We start from the raw sequence: 22,555 nt of genomic DNA, 5'->3' as shown, positions 1-22,555 counted from the left end.
CAGCACTGGACCAGACTGATGGGAGCCTGGCTATGAGGGGTCATGCTTCTGACTCCCTCAAGGACGGGGACATGAGGTGTTCTGTTGTGAGTGTGTTAAGTCAGAGACTATGGATAGAAGGACAGGTACAGGGGGAGCTTGTTCCATAGCCCTGGAGTGAGGGCGAGGCTGGCAATGGTGATTCAGGGGTGGGCTGAGGGCGAACACGGTCACCTGGAGGACATGGAGAGGCACAGAAAGGCATCCTCTATGGAGCCCTGAGACATGCCGATGGGTACTGGCTGCATGGACACAGAGAAGACTGAGAAGAGGCCAGAGAGGGAAGAAAGACTGCAGGAGCACAGGGTGGGCTGGGGGTGGGGAAGTGAGAATCTTAAAAAACACAGTTTTAGCCCAAGAGCGTCCAGATAAGAATGGTCAGCTGGGCCAGGGCTGCTGAGGGCACAAGAAAGATGTCTGGTGAGCTCTGCAGATGGAGGAGGCCCAGGTGACCGGAGCAGGCACAGTTCCCACTGAGGAAGATGTGGAGGCCATGGGGCATGTCCCTAGCAGGGGTCCCTCCTCCAGGTGCCTGGGCCAGCCATCTGTCCTCTGCCCACTGACGGCCCTAGCCCACCTCTTGCACATCCTTGACCTGATGACTCTGGGTCTGCCTTCGCCAGACCTCGACCCTGGGAAGCTTCTCTAGTCCAAGGGCCCAAAGTCACCTTGTATACAGCTTAAACTGCACCCCCGCTCCCCAAGCCAGGAGCTGTCTGCTGCAGTCTGCTTAACGCCCTGAAGGGCACGGCACACCTTTTGAGGCCCTAGCACTCAGCATAGGGCCCAGCACCTAGACTCCTAAACGAGCAGGAAGTGGGGGCACCTGCAAGGGCCCAGGGGAGCACACAGGTATTTTGAGGACTGTCTCCCTTTCCTGAGCTGAGGTATCGGAGAAAGAAATGCAAACAGGCCCTCTCAGGAGGGGTGCTAGGAAGATTGAGGTGTTTCCATCTGTTTGTTTATTTATTTCATTTAATGGAGGCACTGGGGATTGAACCCAGGACCTCATGCATGCTAAGCATGACCTCTACCACTGAGCTGTACCCGCTTCTCCATCTTGGTGTTTCCATTGTTCACACAGCCCTCCCCCAGGGTAGGCAGGAGCAGGGGATTATCCTGATGGGAGTGAGGGCTGGCTGTGGAGGGCCGGAGCGTGCAGAAAACCTGCTGGTGAATCGACTTGGCCGTAGACCCGCGCCACGGCCAGGCACCCAGTGGCTCAAAGGGTTGTGGGACACCCTCCCCAACCTGTGCCCTGCTCCCAGTCCTCAATTCTCTTCCCCCACCTCTACCACACTAGCTTACGCAGAGCGTGTTTCCGCAAGAAACAGGGGCCCTCCAGGTCCGGCTGCCTCTGCAGGCGCCTCTCTGGAGCCGTCGGTGCCAGTGCGCCTTCAGCCCAACTGCCCGACCCGAAGGAGGAAGGGTCGGCTCTCACAAAAGCCTGCTGTGTGACCTTGGTTGAGTTCCTGACCCCTCTGTGCTGGTCACTGTTGTGTACCCAGGAAAACGGACCGGAGGAGGGCAGTGTCCCCGGCATGGCCTCGGGATATGCAAGGTCACGCTTGGGTCGCCCGCCCCGCAGCGCCGCAGCCCCCGGGAGGGGAGGAGCGGAGGGGCTGGTAACTCCCTCCCGCCCCGGTGGTCACGGCCAGCAGGGACCGCTCCGGGAGCCGGGGCCGCACACTGCCCACCCCCACGGCCGGCCGCCTGCACCGTCCAGGGATGCGCTTCAAGAGTGGGCCGCGCGGCATACACAGCTCAGCGGCGCGGCGGGGCCGGACGAGGCCGAGGGCGGCGGGCTGGGGACCCGAGACGCCTAGTCCTCAACCCACCTCGACCCCGCCCGGCCTCGCCCGGACCACGCCTCGTCTCCCCGAGACCAGCTCCCAGGAGCTCTCGCCGCGGCCCCGCGGAGGCGGGCGGGGGGAGGACGTGGGCGGGCGGAGCGCACCGCTGATTGGTCGGCGCCCCTGATTGACCGGCGCGGGAACCGCTCGCTGCCGCCGCTGCATCCGGCTGCCCTCGTACGGGCTCGGCTCGGCTCGGCGGCTCGGCTCAGCTCGGCTCGGCAGCTCGGCTCGGCTCGGCGGCTCGGCTCGGCTCGGCTGCGCGGCCGCGGACGGACGGACGGGCGTGCGCGGGGGGCGCGGGGCGCGGGGAGCGGGCCTCGGCGGCGGCGGCGGCGGCGGCGGAGGAAGCCTGGTGCCCCCGCCCGCCTGGTCCCCTCGGAGAGGCGGAGGCAGCGCGGGCCGGCCGCAGCGGAACGGGCGCGGGCGAGGGGGGCGGCGGCGCGGGGGAGGCGCGGGGGGCGCGGAACGAGCGCGGCCCGCCGGGCGCCGCCGACCCGGCTCAGCCGACCGACGGACAGACGCGGACGGACGCGGCCCCTCCCTGCCGCCGCCCACCCGCCCGCCCGGGGCGCCCACCTTGCCGGCGCCGGGCCCGGGAGCGATGACATCGACGGGGAAGGACGGCGGCGGGGCGCAGCACGCGCAGTATGTGGGGCCCTACCGGCTGGAGAAGACGCTGGGCAAGGGGCAGACAGGTGCGTGCGGGCCAGCTGGGGCCGGGGCTGGGGCCTGGGGGCCCCGGGACACGGAAGGGCCGGGGGACCAGGACACCGATGGGGAGTGGGGCACCGCGGGGCCGGGGAGGACCGGGGCGCACAGGCCCGCCGCCGGGGAGGCCGGCGCCAGCGCGCGGAGTCGGGGCCCGGGAAGGAGGCCACCCGGAGCGGGGTGCTGCAGGCCCGGCCCGCGGCTCCGGCCGGCGGCCGTGAACAATGGGCGGCCGGGCCCCAGGTCCCGCCGCGGAGCCCCGCAGGCCGCGCGGCTGCGGTCGGCCGGGCGCGGCCCAAGGACACGAGGCGCGGACGGGGGCGCACGGGCCCGGCCAGCGCCCCTCGGCCGGGCTGCAGGTGCGCGGCCCCGGCCGCATTGTGCGCCCGAGCGACCGGGCCCATTGTGCCGCGGGAGGAGGGGGCCGAGCGGGCGCCCATCTGCCGTCTGCCGCGGCCACGCTAATAGGCGTGTTGCCCGAGCAGCTGCGCCCCGAGCCGCGCGCCCCCGGCCGCGACCTCCAACTCAGGAGGCCGGCGGGCAGGGAGGCCGCCGTGCGCGACGTGCGGGGAACCGGGCCACTCTGGCCAGGCCGGGTCCTCCCTCCAAGGTGGGAGTGGGAGAGTGCCGGCGCCACTCCGAGGGCTGGACAGCGCCTCTCTCGCCTCCCAACCTCTGCTCAGAATGTCTGCGACACTGCACTTCCCAGGGGAGGGAGAGAGAGAGAGACCTGTCCCGGGCCCCACCGCGGATCCCGGGCCCCGGATCCCACACTGGTAGTGGAGCAGCCCGGCCTGCAGGAGGAAGGGGCTCCCCAGCTGCTCCAGGCCGGCTGTCTTTCTGGGGATCAGGTTAGATCCCGGCCCGGCTGCCAAGCCCCTCGTCTGGCTGGCCAGGCGCTCTCAGAGTGGCTTTGTGGGAGGCTGGGCTCAGCCATTTTCTTTCTTCTCCCTGGATGGGCCTCTCTTGGCGGCCCAGAAGTCCGAGTGGCACTACCTCCTCCTTGCCTCTATGGTAAGTTCCTTAGACCTAGGGAAGGCGGGAGAGCAGAGGAAGGGAGGAGGAGGGTGCGGCAGGGCTCCCCCCCCCCCCCCCCCCCGTGCAGGATCGGCGCCCAGGAGGGAGCTGCTCTGGCCAGGGATGCTGCAAGCCCTCTCTAAGCCCCCCAGGGTGGCCCAGAGGCGGAGCCTGGAGGTGGGAAGAAAGTGGGCCAAACCCCCGGCTGGGGGTGGGGGGAGGAGAGCCGGGGTTGTGATGTAACTAAGGCAGAGCGCAGGAAGGTGCCTGGGCCAGGGCAGTGGGAGCTCCCTCTCCCCCTCTGGGGTAGGCAGCTGAGGCACCAGGGGGTCCTGGGCAGTGGTGCAACGCCTCTGGGAGTCAGGGTGGCGGGGCCCGGGTTCCAGGAGGAGGTGGCAGACAGCCCGTGTTCAACTGAGTTCAGAATATGCATGTTTCCAGTAGTTGGTGAAATTCTTGGTGGGGGAGGGGCCTGGGGCAGCAGAATACAGGAGGCAGTGAAATAATCTAATTATCTAACCAATAAAATGCTATTATAAGGAAACGTCAGCGTGTAAGTGATGACAGCAGTGAATTACATACAGTGCCGCGCGTGCCGGTCTCCGTGGGTAGGGGCTGGTCTCCGTGCTCTTCATTGAGTCGTACTGTCGTACAGTTAATTACAGGAGGTTTCCACTGTAATTAACAGTAATGAGTACAAAAGGATGAGCCGTGTGTGAACAACATGCTGCCAGTGATGTTTAGAAGCAGCTCTGTGTGGCCCAGGACGCCAGCAGTCTCCCTTCTCAGGCCCCTCCCTTTTGAGTGGAATCTGCCCTGGAGGGGTCCAGTTGAGGCACTTGCTCTGGGCGGGGGGGGGGGGGGGGGGGGGTCTATCTGTCCTGAGTTCCTTCTGGCCTCATTGAGTGCTTTGAGCTGCTACCCAAGTTCTGATGGTTGGAGCGCCTGCTTCCTGGAAAGGCTGGGGAGGAGGCCGTCCCTCGGGCTCCTGTCTCTCTGTCTCTTCTTTTGAAGGGTCGTTGGAGTTTAGTGGACGTGGGGCCTCCTGGTGTGTATGCGCCAGGCCTGGCCCCTTGGCCTGCTGGTTGGCCTTCGGCACCAAATGCCCAGAGAGCTGTGACTTCCGAGGCCTGGCCTTTTGCTCCTTCGGCAAACGTCTGACCTCATCTGGGGGCCAGGCTTTCTGCCAGGAGGCCTCAGTGGAAGAACTTCTGTTGCCGCCTCCCTCCCTGGGACGTTGGTCCTGCTGGGGACCTGCTGCTGGTGGAGCCGTGCAGGCCCCAGGCCCGGGGCCCGTGGTGTGTCCCCTGGCCCCAGCCTGGCTTTCCTCATCTCACAGACACCTCCGTTCTCGCCCTCTGCCCAAGTCCTGTCTGTAAAGGGGGTGCTGGGAATAGTAGGCTTTGGTGAGCTCCGTGATGTAGCTGGGCCTCTGGGCCCATCTGACCTGGGCGCCCTGGCTGGCATGTCCCAAGCCAGGGTCCGTTGGGAGGCAGTCCCTCTGCTCTCTCTCAAAACACTGCACTTGGGGAATCAGATGTGGGTGGGCGATGCTGCCAGATGTAGAGTGCAGGTGTGGGCAGAGCCGCCACCTCCACCTGGCTGGACGCCCCACCGGAGGCTGGCAGGGCCTCGTTCCCACTTCTGTTTTAGCTTTTTAGCCACGGGTGGGTCTGTTGTGCTCATTTGGTGTCGGGCTCAGTGAGCCGGTCTGTCCCCATCAGGGCTGGCGAGGCAGTGGTCAAGAAGTCATCCCCTCTGCACAGCCATCCGGGGGCAGGTGTCGCCATGTGGGGTGGAGTTCACTGCTGAGGCCTGCCTGGCCTCCCCCTGCTTGGGGGGAGGGCATCTCCAGAGGGTCTGGCAGGGCCTGGGGAGGTCCAGGGGGTGAGCTGTGTAGGCAGTGCAGCCTTCATCCCTCCAGCCCCATTGGGAAACCGAGCCACACACACACAGCACTGCCGGAACCAGGGTGCCACTGGCCCGGCAGGCCAGGAGGATCCCGCGGGAGGAGGGGAGGGCGGCGGTTCTGTGAGCCTTTCTCAGAGCTGAGGTGCACAGTAAGATGTGGGGCCTACCCTGGAAGCCCTGCGCCCGGTGGGCGGCAGGCAAGGTAGGCTTTGAGGTGAGGGGTCAGTCCAGCTAAAGAGGGACAGTGGGCGTGAGGGGCCTCCCTGCTGCTTATGTGGCTGGAGGGCTGGTGGGGGCCCTCCCCTCCCAGTTCTCTAGGGACCCTTGGAGAATCAGTGTGGGTGCTGGTGGCAGGCAGGCTGGATAGGACTCCTGGAGGGGGAGGAGCTAGTGAAGAGGGGCAGGTGAGTGAGGGAGATACCGGTGAGCTGGGAAGACAGACAGGTGACGTGGAGGGAGAGACGGTGTGCTGGGAGGAGAGACAGGTGTGATAAAGGAGAAACAGGTGAGCTGGAGACTCTGCCGGCAGACCCTGAGGTGACCCCCGGCCTGGAGCTGGAGGGAGGCCAGCTTGGAGCAGGCTGGGGGAGGCAGAGCCAGAGGTGAGGCCCTGGGGCATGGAGGACGATGTCGGTTTTGGAAAACTGGGCAGAAGGTGGCAGCTTTCCAGTTGGCGAGTGGCCATGGTGCTTCGGCCCTGGGGATGGGGCAGGGGCTGGCCCAGGAGCCGGCCTGGGGTGCCGTGGGGGCTGAGGCCTGGAGAAGGAGCAGGCCTCCCGGATGGGTGGAGGCACTGGACTTGGGGCACCCAGTGAAGGTGGACAGAGCAGGGCGAGTGGGGTCAGCCTCCACTGGCCACATGTGGACCACCCGTCATGTCTGATGGTTAGCGCCATCGGCAGGCCTTGTTGTCCCTTGCCATGAGTCAAGGGCGCCCCACGCTGGCCTCAGGCTGGCCTCAGGTTACCCAACCCGTTTCATAAGTGAGAAAACAGGCTCCGAACTTGGTGCTTTGGTCAGGGCATCAGCTCCTGGGGATGGCAGGAGGCCCGCACACGCTCAGGTCATGAGCTCGGTTAAAAGTTCGGACCCTGTTCTCAAACAGTGGTGGGCGGAGCTTGGGTGGGGGCCGTGGGGAGCCCCCGCCTGTCTCTCTGGCCCCATGCAGTGGTTAGAAAGGCTCGACACCCCGTCTGCAACTTTGAGTGGGACCGATGCCACCCAGCTGTCCTCCCGAGCACAGACCCTGCCCCAGGAAGCCCCCTTCCTCAGCTGAGAGCCAGCCTCTGGGCAGAGGGCAGCTCTGCATGGGGGTTCCTGGCCTGATGGGGGTCTCACCTCAAAGGATGGGCAGTTTCCTGAAGGTAGGATGGGAGGGTCCTGGGGTGAACAGAGCCCCAGCACCCTGGTTCCAGAGTGTCCCTTACCCACTGCGGTCCCCTGTGGCTCTGAGCACCTCTGAGTTTTCACGCATCCTGCCTGAGTCACCACTGGCAGTGGCCACTACTCTGCAGGGATGGGGAAAGGGGCATCTGTACCAGGAAGGGCACAAGTGAACCCCAATGCACAGTCACCCAGAATGTGCTCAGGGCCAAGGAGCAGAGCAGCCGCGGATTCTGGGGTTCCTGGTCCCACCGGCCTGCTGGAGACTGGCCAGGGATACCCCCATCCTTACTGGTGACTGGCAGGCTTGGCCATGCATGTTGCGGGGGAGGGTGTGGATTCCCCCTGCCTCCCAGCCCGTAACCAACCAGCCACCCTGAGGGCTGTGTGGGGCCAGTGAGGGCTGTGCCGCAGGGCGCCGGAGTCCCCTGCTGCCCACACCAGCCGCTAGCCAGCACTGCTGTGGCCTGAGCGAGTGTGCGCCTTCCCCACCCACACATGCTTTTCTCTGGCTCCTTCTTCCCCTCGTTCTCATCACCATTGCTTATCTGTGGGGTGACCACTGGGCCTGAAAATGCCAGAGAAGTCAGGGGTGGGTGGGCGGCGAGGAGGGGGAGGGGGATGGCTTCTTGGAAGGCCCGTGTGGCCTGCCGGCAGCACTGTCTGCATCTGCTCTACCTGAGCATCAGCCCTGCGGGTGCTTGGCACCGTCTGTGTGCCTGGAGTGGGAGGGTCTGTGGCTTGCACTCACGAGGGGCGCTGGGGCAACTTTGTGGTCACCTGGTGCTCTAGTTTGGAGCACCTGTGCCTTCAAGGCTGGCAGACACAGACCCGATTTCTTTGGGGACCTGGAAGGGTCAGGTTCTCTCAAGTTAGCACCCTGGCTGTATCCTCTGGCTGCCCTCACCCTCCATGGTGGGGCTGTGCTGGCAGCTCCTCGGGCCCAGGGCCCTTCCTGCCTATGTCCACTGCACAGGCTGGGCCCCTTGGAAGGGGGCACGCTGTGCTCTCGGGGGCCTGCTGCGCACAGAGGGCGAGCGTGGTGGCGGGGCGTCCAGGGTGGGAGAGAGGCCTCGCCACCTGCCTGCAGCCCCGTGTGCTGCCTGCATCGGCTGGCCTCTCTGGCCCTTGTGGCCAACTTGGACCCTAATGGGGTGGTTCTGTGCCCCTGGTTGTGGAAGCGCAGCCCAGGGACAGAGCCGTCCTGGGCTCTGGGCTCGGGAGCTGAGGGACTTTGAGCCTCAGGCCCCATCTGTAGGGCAGCATTTCCTGAGCTTCTGTGAGGCTCTGATGGCCAAGCACAATGTTGGGGGCACATCTGTGGTGCATGGTGTCCAGCAGGAGGACAGCAGGCCAGCATCTGTCAGGGCCCCTTGAGGGTCTCGGGGGAGGGGAGAGACCCCCTTCTCTGCTGGTGTCCCTTGTGTTGCCCTGGATTCTGCCAGAAGTCCTCTCAGATATGGGGAGAGCCAGTTCCTCTGGACAACCGCCCCAGGGTAGCCCACCCCGGTGCCAGGCCACCCAGTCCCGCCGTCATCCACGGGCTGGCTGATGTGACCAGGCCACACAGGACTGGGTGGTGGGCCCGGGGTGGCCCTCTGTGAGCCTGGCCCAGAGCCCCAGGCCCTGGTGGGGGATGGCTGAGCTGCCCATGGGCCTGCCCGAGGCTTCACCCCAGGGATGGTGGCCGGCCGAGTGGGGCAGGCCCGGGCCAGCAGCCTTGAACTCTGGACAAGATGGAGGCTGGGCTGGGGCAGAGGCCGCAGGGACAAAGCGGGGATTGTGCCGGGCTGGGTCCTGAGAGGCGGCCCAGGCCTTGTCCTGCCGCCTCTGAGGGGCCAGTGTTCTAGAGCCGGGCAGCTGGATGCCCCCCGCCCCCCGCAGGACAAGGCTCCAGCAGGCCTGGCGCAGCTCGAGAAAACCGCCCTTGTCTTTCTTCCGGTGGCTTTCTCCCCGTCCTTGCTGACTCCATCCCTCGGGGCCCGGGGGCTGCCGCCGGACCTCAGTTTCTTCCCTGTGCACTAGGGTGACAGTGCCTCTGGCTGGATTTCAAGGGCTACTGAGGTCGATGTGTGTAGGGCGCTGGCTCGGCATCCTGGGGACACCCACCCTGGCTAGGGGTGCTGGCCTGTGAGGACAGAGCTGCTTCCCCAGGTGGTGGCCACATCCTCGTCCCCCTGGGTGCCTGGGGCTGGCTGCCCCTCCTGGGCCTCCTCCAGGCCCTGCCAGTGGGCCTGGCTGACAGTGAATGGAAGGTTCCAGGGCCTTTTGGTTCTGGGTTGGGGTGTGGGGAGGGCCTCAGGGCACCTGCACCGTGGCTGCTCACTCTGGGCTCAGCCTGGGCCCCGGGGTCCTGGAGGGCAGGGCTGGCCTCCCTGGCCCCAGAGCAGAGGTGGGAAGGCAGCCCAAACAGCCGCCCACGTGGCCTGAGTGACGTTACTGGAGCTGGGGACATGTCAGGCTGCCGCTCCATCTCAGGGCTGTGGGTGTTTTTGGGGGGCGGCAGGAGGCTGTCTGGCCAGGAATGCGGCATCTGTAGGGGTGGCTGGGCTGGGGTGCTCCCTGGCGACTCCAGCGTTGCTGGCAGCCGCTGGCTTAGGCTGGGGGCCAGGAAGAGAGGGGTCTGAGGAGACAGCGCCTGGTCAGCCCTACTTGTTGAGGTGTGGCCGCCTGGGAGCCTGACGAGCCCTGCCCCGTGGCTGGCGTGAGCCTGGACCGTGGGCCGCAGGCCGGAGGTGGGGTGGTGCTGGGGCCACTGCCTGGGCCGCCTGGTCAGGAGACCCCTCCCGGGAGCTGAGTCAGGAGAGGCCCTGGCCAGGGGTGGCCCCGGGCGGGGCGGGGCAGGAGGCCAGTCCCCGGGCTGGGTGCTTCCCGCATCTCATTCTGTCTGGGACGGTCCAGAGGCACATTGGGTGTGTGGGTCCTGCTTCCTCTGGTGTTGACGCTGGCTCCAAGCTGGAGGCTCGGGAGTGGGGCGCCACAAGCTCTGCCCACCCCATCTCAGACTCCCCTGTGGTCCAGCGAGGGCCTGTGGTGGAGCCTGGGCAGCCCCTCAGGGTAGCTTTCCTCCCTGGAGGAATGCAGGCATCCCCCGGGAGTGAGTGTGGCCCTGATGCCCATGGAGAGGGGCCTGCCTGGAGTGTCCCAGCAGCCTGTGTGAGGAGCTGAGTCCCCTGGGACCATTCAGACAGAGCCTCCTGGCCACCCCAGGAGCCAGCCAGGAAATGCAGAGGACCTGTGATCATTCGGGGTCCCTGGGGTCAGCCTCTGTGCAGGGCCCAAAGACAGGGTCCCTCCTGGGTGTTTGGTGAGGAGCCCAGACCCTGCGGTGGGGAAGTCACATGTCTGCCGGCCTCAGTTTCCCCGCAATGTTTCAGGCATGAGGGTCAGGATACCCCAAGGAGGCACGCAGTGCATGCTCAGGGCTAAGCAGGGACCCGGTACAGCTGCAGCAGCTGGTGTCGCCCTTGGGCATGTGCCTGGGAGTGGGCTCGGCCTGGGCAGGGGAGCCGAGGGGGAAATGGGGACGGGCGGACAGATGGGTGTCGCGTGTGCTTATCCCCTTGGCTTCGGGGTTTGCGTGCAGCTCTCGTTTTGGGGGCGGTCAGTGGGGAGAGCGGAAGGGGATTGTGGCACAGCTGGGCCAGCCAGCTGTGCCAGGTTGAGAGGCCCAGGGTGGGGGCATAGTCCCAGGGCTGCTGAGGGGCTTGTCTGGTCCCTTCCTGCTGCCACATGGCACCCTGGGATGCAGCCCTATCCTGCCCGTGTCCCCACCCCGCTGACCATCTGGCCAACAGCGTCCTTTGTCCCGGGGGCCCACCTGGCCTGGGGGTGTGTGTGCCTGCACCCCTGTGGGAACCAGCCCCTTATTTTCCTTTGCACACAGTCGCTTCCAGGCACAGCAGTAGAGGAAAGTGCGCCCTGGCCCCTCGAGCAAACCCCAGTCTCAGCCACACGCCGTCCATTTGCGTCACCTGCCCGCCTCCTTCCCCACCCTGGACATCGTTTAACTGCAAATATTTCAGGGCTGTGTCTAAAAGATTGAGACTCTTTAAAAATGCACTTACCGCTGGCATCCTGAGAAGTGAACTCAGGGACTTCAACACTAAAGGGCTGTTTTCCTGAGCCTGAGTTCCGTTGCTGGCCCTTGCACGTGGCACCTGGAGGCTGCTGGGGGCCACGGCCCGGGGCTGCCTTGGCAGGTCAGGTGGGCCCGAGGAGCTGCATTTCTTGTTCCCCGGTGATGCTGATGCTGGCCCCCCGCCCCCACCAGAGAGAAAACCAGGTGTGGTTGTGGCCTGTCCCACTCTCATTCCTGCCCCCACCCTGGTGCCATGGTGGTTGGTGCCAGTGTGGGGCACACAGAGGATCAGGCCCAGGGCAGTTAACGCCAGGCTTTGGCTCTGTTGTTCTGGGGGTGGGCCTAAGGCAAGTGAGAACAGGTGGCTGGTCACTCACTGGCCCCTCACCCCTGAGACCACTGCAGCCCTGGAGGGTGTGGGTGAGGGACCAGACACAGAGCTGTGGGCCGCAGGGCTGGTGGGCTGAGGGAGGCCCTCCTGGGGTGCTGGGACCAGCCCACTCCAGAGCCCTCGTCTCCTCACGTCCCAGTGGGCCTTGGCTCCATACCCAGCACCACCTCCTTGGCTGCGGTGGTCCCTTCACCGAGGGCCAGTCTGAGGATACACTGCCAAAGGGTGGACAGATGGTGTGCAAGGTGGTCAGTGCTAGGGTGGGGTGGCCGTGGCCTTGCCCACCTCTGGCCCACGCCTCCAGCTCCATCCTCCCAGAGCATCTCTGCCGACACTCCTGGCCTGTGGCTCCGACACATGACCTTATGCAGGAGCAGCTGACGCCCTGCTCGGCCCCACGTTGTGCTATCTCTGTTTTGGGGTTGATTTCCGGGCTACTTGAGGCAGTGGCCCATGCTCCTACCTCCAGTGGGGGTCATGCCGGGTGCGCCAGTACTTTCCCCAAATGCGTGTGCTTCCAGGGGGAGCCATCTGAGGGGGCCCCTGGTGGCCTGGAAGAATCCCAAGATAGGGCATGGTATGGATGCTAGGAGCCCCTGCGTCCAGGGGCCAGTGACCCGTGAGCAGCAGCACCCAGGGAGCAGGGACCTCTGAGCTCTCTGCAGGGAATGCCATTTGCTGGTCTGCTCTGGCAGCCCGCAGCCCCCTGCTTTCCCCTCCTCACGTCTCCAGGGACATTGAGGGGCAAGCCCTCGGGCGTTTCCCATCTCTGCTACACCCTCCTGAGGACAAGGCCGGGGCAGCTCGCTGGTTGCACGCTGACCCCGAGGCCCTCAGGACCCTGACCCTGAGTTGGGGCCCAGCGCCCTGATGGTCTGAGTGGGCCCTGCAGCTTGGGGCCGGTCCCTCCCCTGGGAAGTCCTGTGGGTAGGAGCTGTCCAGCGCGGCAGTGCTGAAGCCTGCAGCTTCTGCTCCCCGTGGGGGAGGTGCGGTTAGCAGCTTGTCCTTAAACCTCCCCTGCAGCGGAGCAGACCTGTTGGGGGGTGGTCTGGGGTCTTTGGTGAGTTCCTGCACCTGTCTCCCACGTGTGGGACTCTGGCTCCGTGCGGAGGAGGGGGAGCCGGTGTCTGGGTGCTCAGTGTAGTCGGCGGAGGCCTGAGTCCCCCAGGCCCAGCTGCTGTGCTGCTGGGGGAAGCCCTGGTCCCTAGTCCCCTCCTTGGGCAGAAGGAGCTGGTAGCCAGTTCTCCTGGGGCTGCCCTGGGACAGCCTGTGGAGCTCCCTACACACATCGGGAGGGTCCTCTGGGTCTCAAAGTCTGTACCTGTGCCCCCTTCCCAGGCCTGGGGCACTGGAGGGGTTGGGCCTAGATTCAGAAAGCCAGGCCCCCAGCCCCAACCCCGACTAAACTAACCCACCCAAACCACCATCCTGGGCTAGCTTGGCGGGGAGGCTGGAAACAGGAGAGGTGGGGAGGGACCGAGGCCGCGGAGACGGGAGGGAGTGTTGCCTGTGTGTGGGGCGGGGGTGGCAGTGCCTGGGCTGGGCAGTGGGAAGGGTTAGGTGCTGGCTCATCTCTAGAAGCGAGAGCTCGTCTCAGATTGGAGGTTTGCTGACTCTAAACTCCAAATCCCAGGGGATTTATAACTAATCATAAAGTGGCACAGATGGAACATTCTCCAACAGATCCACAGGGCGGACGAGGGCAGCAGTGGACAGACGGGGGCCACGTCGGCCGGGGTGTGGTGGGGGCGGCTGCGGCTCCTCCGGGTGATGCCCAGTGGCCCCGGGTCTGTGGGCTGGGTCTCCACGTTCCCTTCCAGCGTTGCTGCTGGCCCTGGCAGAGGCCTTTGTTGTCCTCGGCACTCCCAGAGAGCTTGGCTGCTGCCCTCTGTGCCGCCCCAAATCTGTGCCTCTCCCTCCTGGGTCCTTCCACCTGAGGGGTACTCAGACCTCTGTTCCACAGCCCACGTTTGGGGTCAGTTGGTCATGGGGCCTCTGACCTCAGGGGCCCTGCTTCATGCTGCCCCCTTGCAGCACACAGCCTCCTCTGGGCACTTGTGCCCTGCCCTGGGGTCTGCAGGAGGGGATGTGGGAACCACCTCTCTGTCAGGATCCAGATTGGTGGGGCAGGGGAGTTGAACTGAAGGCCACATCTGGGTGAGGGCCTTTGGGGGACAAGTCTGAGCTGGTCAGTGCTGTGGGCCTCCAGAGATGCTCAGGACCTGGTGGGGGCTGGGGGGCCAGGGCCCCTTCTGTCCAGGGGGCTTTGGCATCCTGAGTCACGCCAGATGAGTGGCCCTGGTGACAGTCCCACTCTGCCAGGGGCATTCAGGGGGTCCCGTACTGACTGAGGCCTGGTTTGCCGAAGCTTCCTCGGTGCTTCTAGGGGAGGCGCTGCTCTCCTGGCTGGTGGACACTGGGAGGCACCTCTGGGAAGTGGGCCGGCATCTGTGCTGGGGACAGAGAGACCCAGTGGGCAGCCAGGGTCTAGGGGAGGCTGGCCCCTGGGCCTGTCCATGCCAATCCAGGCTGGGTCTGAGCTTCCAGCTCCCCACCCTGTGCCTGCTGCTGGAGCTCCTCACCAGGCCTTGGGGAAGAAAGAGGCCCCATGGGAGCCGTCTGTCCCTGCTGCAGAGCTGCAGGCAGGGCAGCAGGTCTGTCTGCTGAGGGACACCTTCAGCACGTGTGTGTCCTCCCTTCACGAGCTCCAAGAGCAGCTGGTGGCCGTGGCACTGTCCCCATCTAGTCACTGTCATGGGGGCTCTGTGGTTCCTTGCTGGGCCTTGGGAGTTCACCACTTGGGTGAGTCCTGCCGAACCTGCTGGGGGGCTGCAGGCCAGAGCCCACCCCATGGGCTGCCTCTTCTCCTGGAAGCCGAGTGGCCTGTACCCTGGGGGAGCGGTCAGCAGGCCCCAGAAACAGCAAGGGCCTGTGGAGGTCTGTCAGCTCCTGGCAGCCTGGGTGCTTTCTGAGTTGTTGGGGGAGGTGCCTGTGCCCCTTCTCTTTCCGTTTGGGGACCCAGGGCAGGGGGCAGGCCCGACAGCAGGGTCAACAGAGCAAGAGCCTGGGGACCCCACGCTGGCAGGACAACTGGGGGTCATCTGGTCTGTGTGGTCTCCTGGAGGCCCTGGGCCCGGGACTTCATAAATCAGGCCTGTGCCCTGCGGGCCAGCGCCGAGGCCGACCGCGTGCTCGCAGATGGGAAGGAGGCCTGCACCTCGGGAGCACCTTGCCTGCCGTCCCCAGGAGGGCAGGCAGGATGGGGAGGCGGGCCCCTGCCTGGGCTGAGGGTCGGGGCAGCGGCCCAGGGGATGCCCAGCCAGGGCCTGTGGCTAGCACGTCAGGGCGGGGCTGCTGTTCTGAGACCTCACCATCGGGCGACGAGTCCCACCGTCCAGGCCTTCCAGCTGCTCCCCAGGTGCCAGCCCTGAGAGGGGAAGAGGTGGCGGAGGAGGACCTACTACTGCCTGGGTTCCGTGATCATGGACAGCTCCAGGCAGGCGGGCCTCCTGGAGACAGTGGGAGGAGCCCAGGGGCTGAGGCGATGGCGGACAGACCGGGGTGATGGGTGCGGGCAGGCAGGCCGCTGCCTCTCTCCTTCCTCCCTGTCCTTCGGAGAAGCTGCCCGCTGACCACTAAGCAGGTTCTATTATTACCCCGCGCTGGAGATTACGTGCACGCCGGTGCCCTTCTGCAGATGGGCAGCCTCTCCAGGCACCTGACCCCAGCTGGGCGGGGGCGGGGCTCAGGGCCCCAGGCCTGTTTTCCACTCCCGGCAGTTACCGGTTCCCACAGGCAGTGTATGCGCCTGTCCTTCTGTCTGTGTCTGTCTGAGGGCCTGGGGCAGGAGCTTGCTTCTCTGGGGCTTGATGCCCTGCCTGAGCCCCTGGGGTCAGTTGGGAGCAGCCCGCACATGGCCTGCCGGGCCAGCACCTTGGTGTCCATCTCTTGTCCAGCACTGGCTGGGCCCTTGGGTGGCCCCAGCAGCCTCCTCAGCCCCCGGGTCCCCCAGATTAGGCACCCCGCACATGCAGCTCTCAAAGCTCCGCAGTCGGGGCATGCCGTGGGACGGAGGAGGAAGTGGGCTCCAGGGCCAACTGGCAGCCAGCACCCAGCGCGTCCCAGGCACTGTACTGCCAGCCCAGCCCCGTCCTGCAGAGCCATGCTGTGCTGCCGGGGACCCCCTGACCCAGGCAGGCTGGATAGCTGGTCTCCTGGGTCGAGTCTAGCATGAGGCCCAGCTCCCAACCCCACGAGTGGAGTGGGACATGGGCTTGTTGTCTCCGGGCAGGACGGGACACGCAGCCATCCCAGTGGTTGGGGACCCAAGTCAGCAGGAAGTTTTTGAAATGTGGGTTTTTTTTTTTTTTATGCTAAATCCAGACTTCACAGTGCGGAGTAGTCCTGTGCTGCCCCCCCCCCAACATGGGGACAGGAGGTCTTGGTCATAGCTCATAGGGGGCAGCTGTCACTCCGCCCTGCCCTCCTGTTCCTTCCTACCCCGCCCACAGGGCTGCAGGAGCCCATGAGGCCTCCAAGGCCGACCCTGGCAGTCTTCCCAGGTGTGCTGGGCTGGGGGTGGCTGGTGGCCACAGTTGGGAGGGCTCTGCCCTCCTCTGCTTGACCACAGGCTTGCCGGCAGATGAGGGTCCCCTCCCTGCACAAGGCTTTGCTGTGTCCTTTGCTGTGCCTTGTGTCAGGGGCGGGGTGCAGCCAGGAAGCAGGCCTGGATGGAGGGCCGTCCAGCCTCTGGCATCTGGTCATCCACAGCTCCTGCCCCACGGGGTGCAGGCTGAGGGGAGGTCTAGGGCTTCTGGGCCTGGCTTGGTGTGTGAGGATCCTCCGTGCCTGGCAGGTGTGTGGAGTTATACAAGGCTGCGTCTGCCAGCAGAGAGGCTGCGGTTGTGTGTGCATGTGTGCGTGTGCATGTGTGCGTGTGCGTGGTGACAGGTGGAGATCCCTCGGGCCTCCCAGGGCGCCCTGGCCTCATCACCGAGGCAACCCCATCACCACCCCTGGGGCCTGGCGGTGGGTTGAGCAGAAAGGGGGGAAGGTGGGCAGGTCCAGTGTTTGCTGCTGAAGCCCCCTGGGGCCTGGCCTTGAGGCTCCCTACCTCTGCTGGGGGATCCTCCTCTTCCCCCACTAGGCACGGGGTCATCGACTCTGAATCGCTTCTGCTGGCCACCACCGCTCTGTCCCTCCACTGCCTGCCCCACCCCACACCCCCACCCATCCCTGGGGGCTGGACAGCTGCTGGCTGGGACACTGCCGCCCGGGGCACTGCCGCCCGCGGTGCCTCCGGTCACACCGCCGTATCCACACTGCAGGTGTGACCCTCGTCCTCCTGGATTCCAGCCTCCTTGGACCTGGGGCTCCTTGTGTGCAGGACCCCGCACCCTTCCCTTGCTCTGCTGTGGTGCCCCCACCCGCACCCTCCGCTGCCTGTTCCCCACCAGCTACTGACCCCGCCCCTTCCTGGGTCCCTCAGACCAGCCACGCTCCTTCCTGCGGGTGTTTGGCTGGCGACCCCAGCACCAGCCCCCAGTCTTAAGGCTCCTGAAACTAGGTCATCAGCTTAAAAAAATACAATTTACCAGATTGAATTACTGAAGACTTACTGAATTCAATCAGAATGTTCCATTGGGCTAATTCTACAGTGTTGAATTGATAAAACAGTTAATAAAAACTTAATGTGGTCACTTGCCACCGCTGGAACTAGAGCCGTGACGCCTGCTCGCCCGCCTCTGGGAAGGTCCGCTCCTGCGGAAGGGTTTCCCAGCGAGAGTGGGCGACGGCTCCGGGCAGGGAGGGCGGAAAGGGGGCCCAGCCAGCTGTTTGCTGTCGCTGCACCCAGCGCAACCCAGATTGACGGTTTCATAGCACTTGTGCCTCCCAGATGAGGCTGCGGGTCCCCTCGGGGTGCTGGCCTCTCCCTCCGCCTTCTCTCATGGAGAGGCCCTGTGGCTCTCAGTTCGGGCCTCCCAGTGTCTGGGGCTCCTGCCCTTAGGAAGTGGTGCTGAATGAACAGTAGGTGGGTGCCCCTTGGGGAAACTTGCTGGGCAGTGGGCTTTCTGTGACATGGCCGAGGGAGGCCCTGGTGGGCCCCACTGTGTCTGGGAGCCCACCCTGGAGGTCGGAACAGTGATGATGCCCATGGTTTGGACGTCAGCCAGGGGACCTTGGCTGAGGGAGGAGTGCCCACCTTTCTGCCCCCACTGCAGGGTGGGCAGGCTTGTGTGCGGGCTCCTGGGGGGGTAGGAGGAAGGGGTGGGGGGAGTGGGAGGCATGCCCTGTTGCAGTTGCCATGACAACCATGCTGGGGCTGGGTGCATTGATTCTGGGGACCCCGCCCCCCACCAGTGCCCTGCTGGCTGGGCCCCTCAGCCCAGGAAGGAAGCCACAGCCTCCCCGCCCTCTCCCTCCAGCCTCAGCGTGGGGGATCCGCAGTGGCCCTCAGTGAGCGGCTGGGGCCTCCAATGCTTCTGTCCTTGCAGCCCTGCCCATGGCCCACACCCACCTTGACCGCACTCATCCACAGCCCTCAGTGAGTCTCACATTGTGGTGGGATGGAGTCCAGTGTCCTGGACACAGCCCGGTGGAAGGGTACCAGGGCAGCAGCCCTTGGAAAGGGCTAGGGTGTACGCTGAGCTGTCCTCGCCCTGGGATGTGGGGCCACTGGGCAGAGCGGCAGGACAGAGGGAGGGCTGGTGCCCTCTTGCCCCTGCGGCCCCCGCCACTCTGCCTCGAGCGCACCCCGGCTCCCCCGCTCCCAGGCCCTGCACCTGAACTGCTGTGGCCCCGCTGGGAACGTCTCACACCGTCCCAGGCCTGTACGAGGCCCCGCCCCCTCGGGCCTGGCCGGCCTCGTGGGGCTCCCGTCTGGCTGTGTTGGGCATTTGTGTTTCCTTGAGAATTGCCGGTCTCATCACGGACATTGGTGGGTTTCTAGAGGAGCTGGTCGGCTGTCACGCACGGGGACCAGGTCCACCGGGCTTGTCCTTCCGTCCAGCGAGTGGGGTGCTCTGAGTCCCTTCCAGCTGAGGTACCGCGGGGCGATTCCGTTGACGTGGACCCCCAGGGAAGGAGGAGGGCGGGGTGACGGGCGAGGACGCCTGGCTGGGGGAAGTGGGCGCGCCCCGATTGCAGTGCCCAGGCAGAAGCTCTGAGGTCCCTTCGGTCTCTGGGCATCGCGTACACCCGTGGAGCAGGTGCAAGGGGGAGGCTGCCAGGGCTCGGAAAACGTGAGGAGAAAGAAAACCCTGGGCTCAGCCCCTGCCCCGGGCGGTGTGCGGTTGCCTGCTCTGCTGCTCAGGTGCCTCTGGGCAGGTCACTGGACCTCTCGGAGCCTGGAGCCCTTGTTGTGAGGGGCAGTCATGGTGTCTGCCTGGCAGAGGTATGAGAACTGCATGTGGGGGTGTGACGTGTTTTAACGGAGCGCTGACGACGTGGTGGCTGCAGCCATGCGCCTTCCTGTCCTCGTGACAGCTGTGACTGCTGGGCGTCCTCAGCTGGCCCCAGCCAGTGGAGTGTGTTGGTCGCGTTTATTCTCGGTGGTCCCCCAGGTCTATACGGAGTTGACTGAGGCAGCACGTGTAGGGGAGCTGCCTGCCAGGCACTGCCCCCTGGGTAGCCAGGATCCCTGGGGCCATGCCTGCCTCACGGTGGGCCCGGGGTGGGCAGGTTGCCTCCTGGACATGCTTTTTGGGTTGGGCTGGCAGGCCAGGGCCTCCTTGGTGGGGACACAGCAGGGGAGGTGGATCAGGGACCAGACAGGTCCCCGGCCATTCCCCAGTGCAGGACGGGGCTGGCACCGTGGCGGAGGCCAGAGGGGGTCTCTGGGGGCTGGAGTCGGGGTGCTTCGCCTGGCCTTTTGTGCAGGAGGCAGGTGTGAGCTGGGCTGAGGCTGGGCCCACTGCTGGGGGCAGAGGGGCTCAAAGGCCAGTTGGGGCTGCAGCCAGAGGCATGCTCTGATCCCAGGGCCCAGCTGAAGAGAGCGGGAAGGAAGGGGGTGGGGAGAGCGCTGTGCCCCTGCCTTTCAGCTCCTGTCGTCATGGCAACAGATGGTGGTTTGGCAGGAGAGAGGGGGGAGGGCTTTGTATGCGGAGGCTCAGGGTTTGGAGACCAGCTGGGATCCTTCAGGAATGGGGTGGGGGCTCTGGGCTCCAGGCTGAGCTTGCCCCTCCGCTGGGCCCCAGAGCAGCCCCAGGTCCACGGGCAGGGTTTAGATGCAAGCTCGAGTCTGAGCCCCCTTTCTGAGTGTCAGCCCTGACTGGCTCACAGTGGCTGGCCCGCCCTGCCTCTCTTTCCCTCCTCTCTCTTCCCATTCCTGGCCCGAAGGACAAATTGGAAAGAGGCCAGTGGCCCACCTGGACACCCCACCAGCCCAGGTCAGTGGGCAAAGGGGGAAGTGGCAAGGATAGGGCTGCAGCTGGGCAGTGGGCCTGGCTCTGCCCCCCGCCGTGGGGTTGGGGAGGAAGCCTGGGTGGAGCATAGCAGCCTCACCCCGTACGGCCGCTGACCACAGAGGTGCCCACCATGGGGCACCGTGCCAGGACGGTCCTGTCCCAGCCAGCAGCCCCCCTGCCCTCTGCTACCGGGGAGGGCCTGGGCTTTCCAGGGTGATCCCTTGAGCCTGTCCCTCACCCCTCACCCTTCACCCCGGCTCCCTCTCTCCCATTGCACCTACCCCCTTCTCTTCCAAACCAGGCTGGTGTTCCCTGCAGACAGCTTCCCAGCCTGCGGGCTCAGTCCAGGCTCTGCCCTGCTCGCTCCCCATGAGTGTGAGCCCACGTGCCTGTGCGAGTGTGAGTCTGTGTGTGTGCAGGAGTGTAAGAGGGTTCTCCCGTTCTCACCCCCATGGGGAGGGCCCTGTGCACATCCATCAGCACCAGGTGAGCCGTGCTGTGGGCTCCCAGGTGGGGGTGTGGGCACCTGAGATGAGTCTTGGGGCCTGGTGCCGCCCACCATGTGGGTGAGGAGGTTTTGAGACACCTACTGAGGCTTGGGGACCCCAACCCAGGCTGCTGCAAGGACAGACTCATCAACCCGGTCTGGCCTCGAGGCCCCACATTTGCATATCCCACCCCGCCCCCAACAAGCACACAGCACAGCTCAGAGTGGGATGGGGGGGCAGGGGCAGGAGCCGCTCTACCCCAGTCCCCGGAGATTGGACCCTCCTCCTGCCCCACCCACAGGGCACCTACTGCTTTTGCTGAATACGGGAGGGAGTGTTGGGAGTGTCCGTGGGCCAGCTTGTGGCCACGCCCGGGGGAGACTGCCCCACTGGCCTCACTGGGAAGGTTGGCAGCATGGTACTGGGACTGGTTTCTTGGAGGCATCTTGGCTCCCAGGGCTCAGGCCTACGCCAGGGTCTCAGGCTAGAGCAGGCGGGCACCCCGGGCCTGCCCTGGAGTCGCTGTGCTGGCCCCAGTGCCCTGTGAGCACCTCTGGGAACCCTGGCCTATCACCAGCACCCTGGCCGTGCCTTCCTGCAGCCTTCAGCTCATTGTCTCTACAGAGCTTCCCCTGGTAAATGCCCTAACCCCGCCACCCATTCTCATGAGCCCGGGGACCCCACCTCCTCCTCCCTCCCCTGCAGTCCCTTGCCCCAGGCCCACCCCTCCAGGGATCCTTTTTCAGGACCAGATTCCCTGTCAAGGGCCTTGAGTGGGTGCTAGGGGAAGACTGACCCACCTTGGGAGGCCTGGGGCTCCTGCAGGGCCAGGACAGCAGGAGGCCTGGGGCCTGATAGGAGGTCCCCTCACAGGAGGGTCCCTGGGGCCCAGGCTTCAGGCTCTGGTTGCGGGATGTCATGTGTGTGCATGTAGGCGAGTCTTTCTGTGAAGTTGGGCTCTCCAGGCCCCTCCCAGAGCTAACCAGAAGCAGAGGGTGGGGTGGAGGTGGGCAGAGCAGAGCAGGGGCCAGGGGCAGCGTAGCTGGAGTATGGGGCGAGCTGGGCCCCTGCCCATGAGCCTAGGACCCCTGCAGTGGCCTCCTCCAGGGCACCTTCCCGGGCAGGGGGCCTCAGAGTGGACACACGGGACCTGTCCCCCAGGGTAGGGAGTGAGCCAGGGAAGCCGGGGACCTCGGGCTGCTGGCTGTGGTGGGAGGCTCCTTCCTGTCTGCCTTGTGCCCTGTGGTGGGGGCACTGTGTTGGTCTCCACGACGGGGCCTTTAGAGGCCGGCCTCAGCACGCCTGCAGCCAGGGCTGGGGATGGTTGCCCCGTCCCCTGGTGGGGTAGGCTTGGCTGGGGTGGGGTGGGCGTGCACCCCATGCACTGCCCCCCTGCAGGCCTCTGGGGGAGGTGGGAGAAGTGGGAAGGACTCATGGGTCAGCCCAGGCTCTGGGGTGGGCACAGCTCACCTGCTCTTTTCCCAGAGGTCATTCCCAGAGCCTGGCCAGCATCTGCTGTGTTCCCACCCTCCCCCGGGGAGGTGGTTGGTGGCAGAGAGCAGCTGTCAGGCCGGTGGGGAGCCAGCGAATTGTGTGGCTTGGCAAAACCCTACTTTCTGGGACGACCTGGATTTGATCGTTTTCAATTTAAGAAAACTGTTCCTGGAAGTCGGGGGAGGGGGCAGGCCAGATCTGGCCTGAGTTTGGGGTGAGGCCACTGAACCATGAGTCTTGGGGCAGCCAGGCCGGGCCAGGGAGCCCAGTGCAGCCCCGTGAGGCATGAGACCATGGGGCCCCAAGGCCATCCTCCCCAGCCAGCACGCTCTCTCTTCCACATGTGTTGACATCTGCCCCCAACCCAGTGTGTTGGTCCCGGCCCCCAGCTCCCCAGTGGAGCCCCCCAAATCAGGGGGGAGCAGGCACAGGGTGTCCGGGGCCCGTGGTGCTGGAGCCTGAGCCCTGTCTGGAGGGGGGTCCCCACACTGTCCCACCACCCTGTCCCCTGACCCCACGAGTCCAAGTTGGTGCCTCCCTGGGCAGAGCAAGTGGGGGCCAGGAGCCCGGGGTCCTGCCGCACCCCTCACTCCACCGGCTCCTCCCTCTCTTTGGGGACACCCATGGTGGAGGGGCTGGCAGCTGAGACTCCTGGGAAGGTATAGGCCACCCTGCCCAGCACCCTGACTGCTGGTCCCAGCCTTGGCTGTAGGCAGGGAGAAGGATGTGACCACCTAGGGTGGGCTCAGGGAGACCAAAGCCAAGGATCGCCCTGGCCAGTG

General features: G+C 65.5%; 1 protein-coding gene across 26 annotated transcripts in view; it reads left to right on the top strand.

Annotated features, from left to right (window-relative positions):
* Positions 1-2,186: 2,186 nt before the first annotated feature.
* The window catches only part of BRSK2 (BR serine/threonine kinase 2), a 61,091-nt gene continuing 40,722 nt past the window's right edge, over positions 2,187-22,555 (top strand). For 8 of the 26 annotated variants that reach the window (XR_004323494.1, XR_004323495.1, XR_004323492.1 and 5 more), the window contains exon 1: positions 2,646-3,617. Coding sequence is in view for 17 of the 26 variants with exons in the window: in XM_032490231.1 (XP_032346122.1) it covers positions 2,828-3,617 (790 nt within the window). In the remaining 9 variants the exon portion in view is untranslated. Of the gene's footprint in view, positions 2,591-2,642; positions 3,618-18,323; positions 18,429-22,555 lie in introns of those variants that run through there. The other 18 variants (XR_004323498.1, XR_004323497.1, XM_032490249.1 and 15 more) reach the window with 9 other exon arrangements.

Source organism: Camelus ferus, chromosome 10 (genome assembly GCF_009834535.1).
Source record: "Camelus ferus isolate YT-003-E chromosome 10, BCGSAC_Cfer_1.0, whole genome shotgun sequence".
Taxonomy (NCBI): domain Eukaryota; kingdom Metazoa; phylum Chordata; class Mammalia; order Artiodactyla; family Camelidae; genus Camelus; species Camelus ferus.
This window is presented reverse-complemented; position numbering and strand designations above follow the sequence as displayed.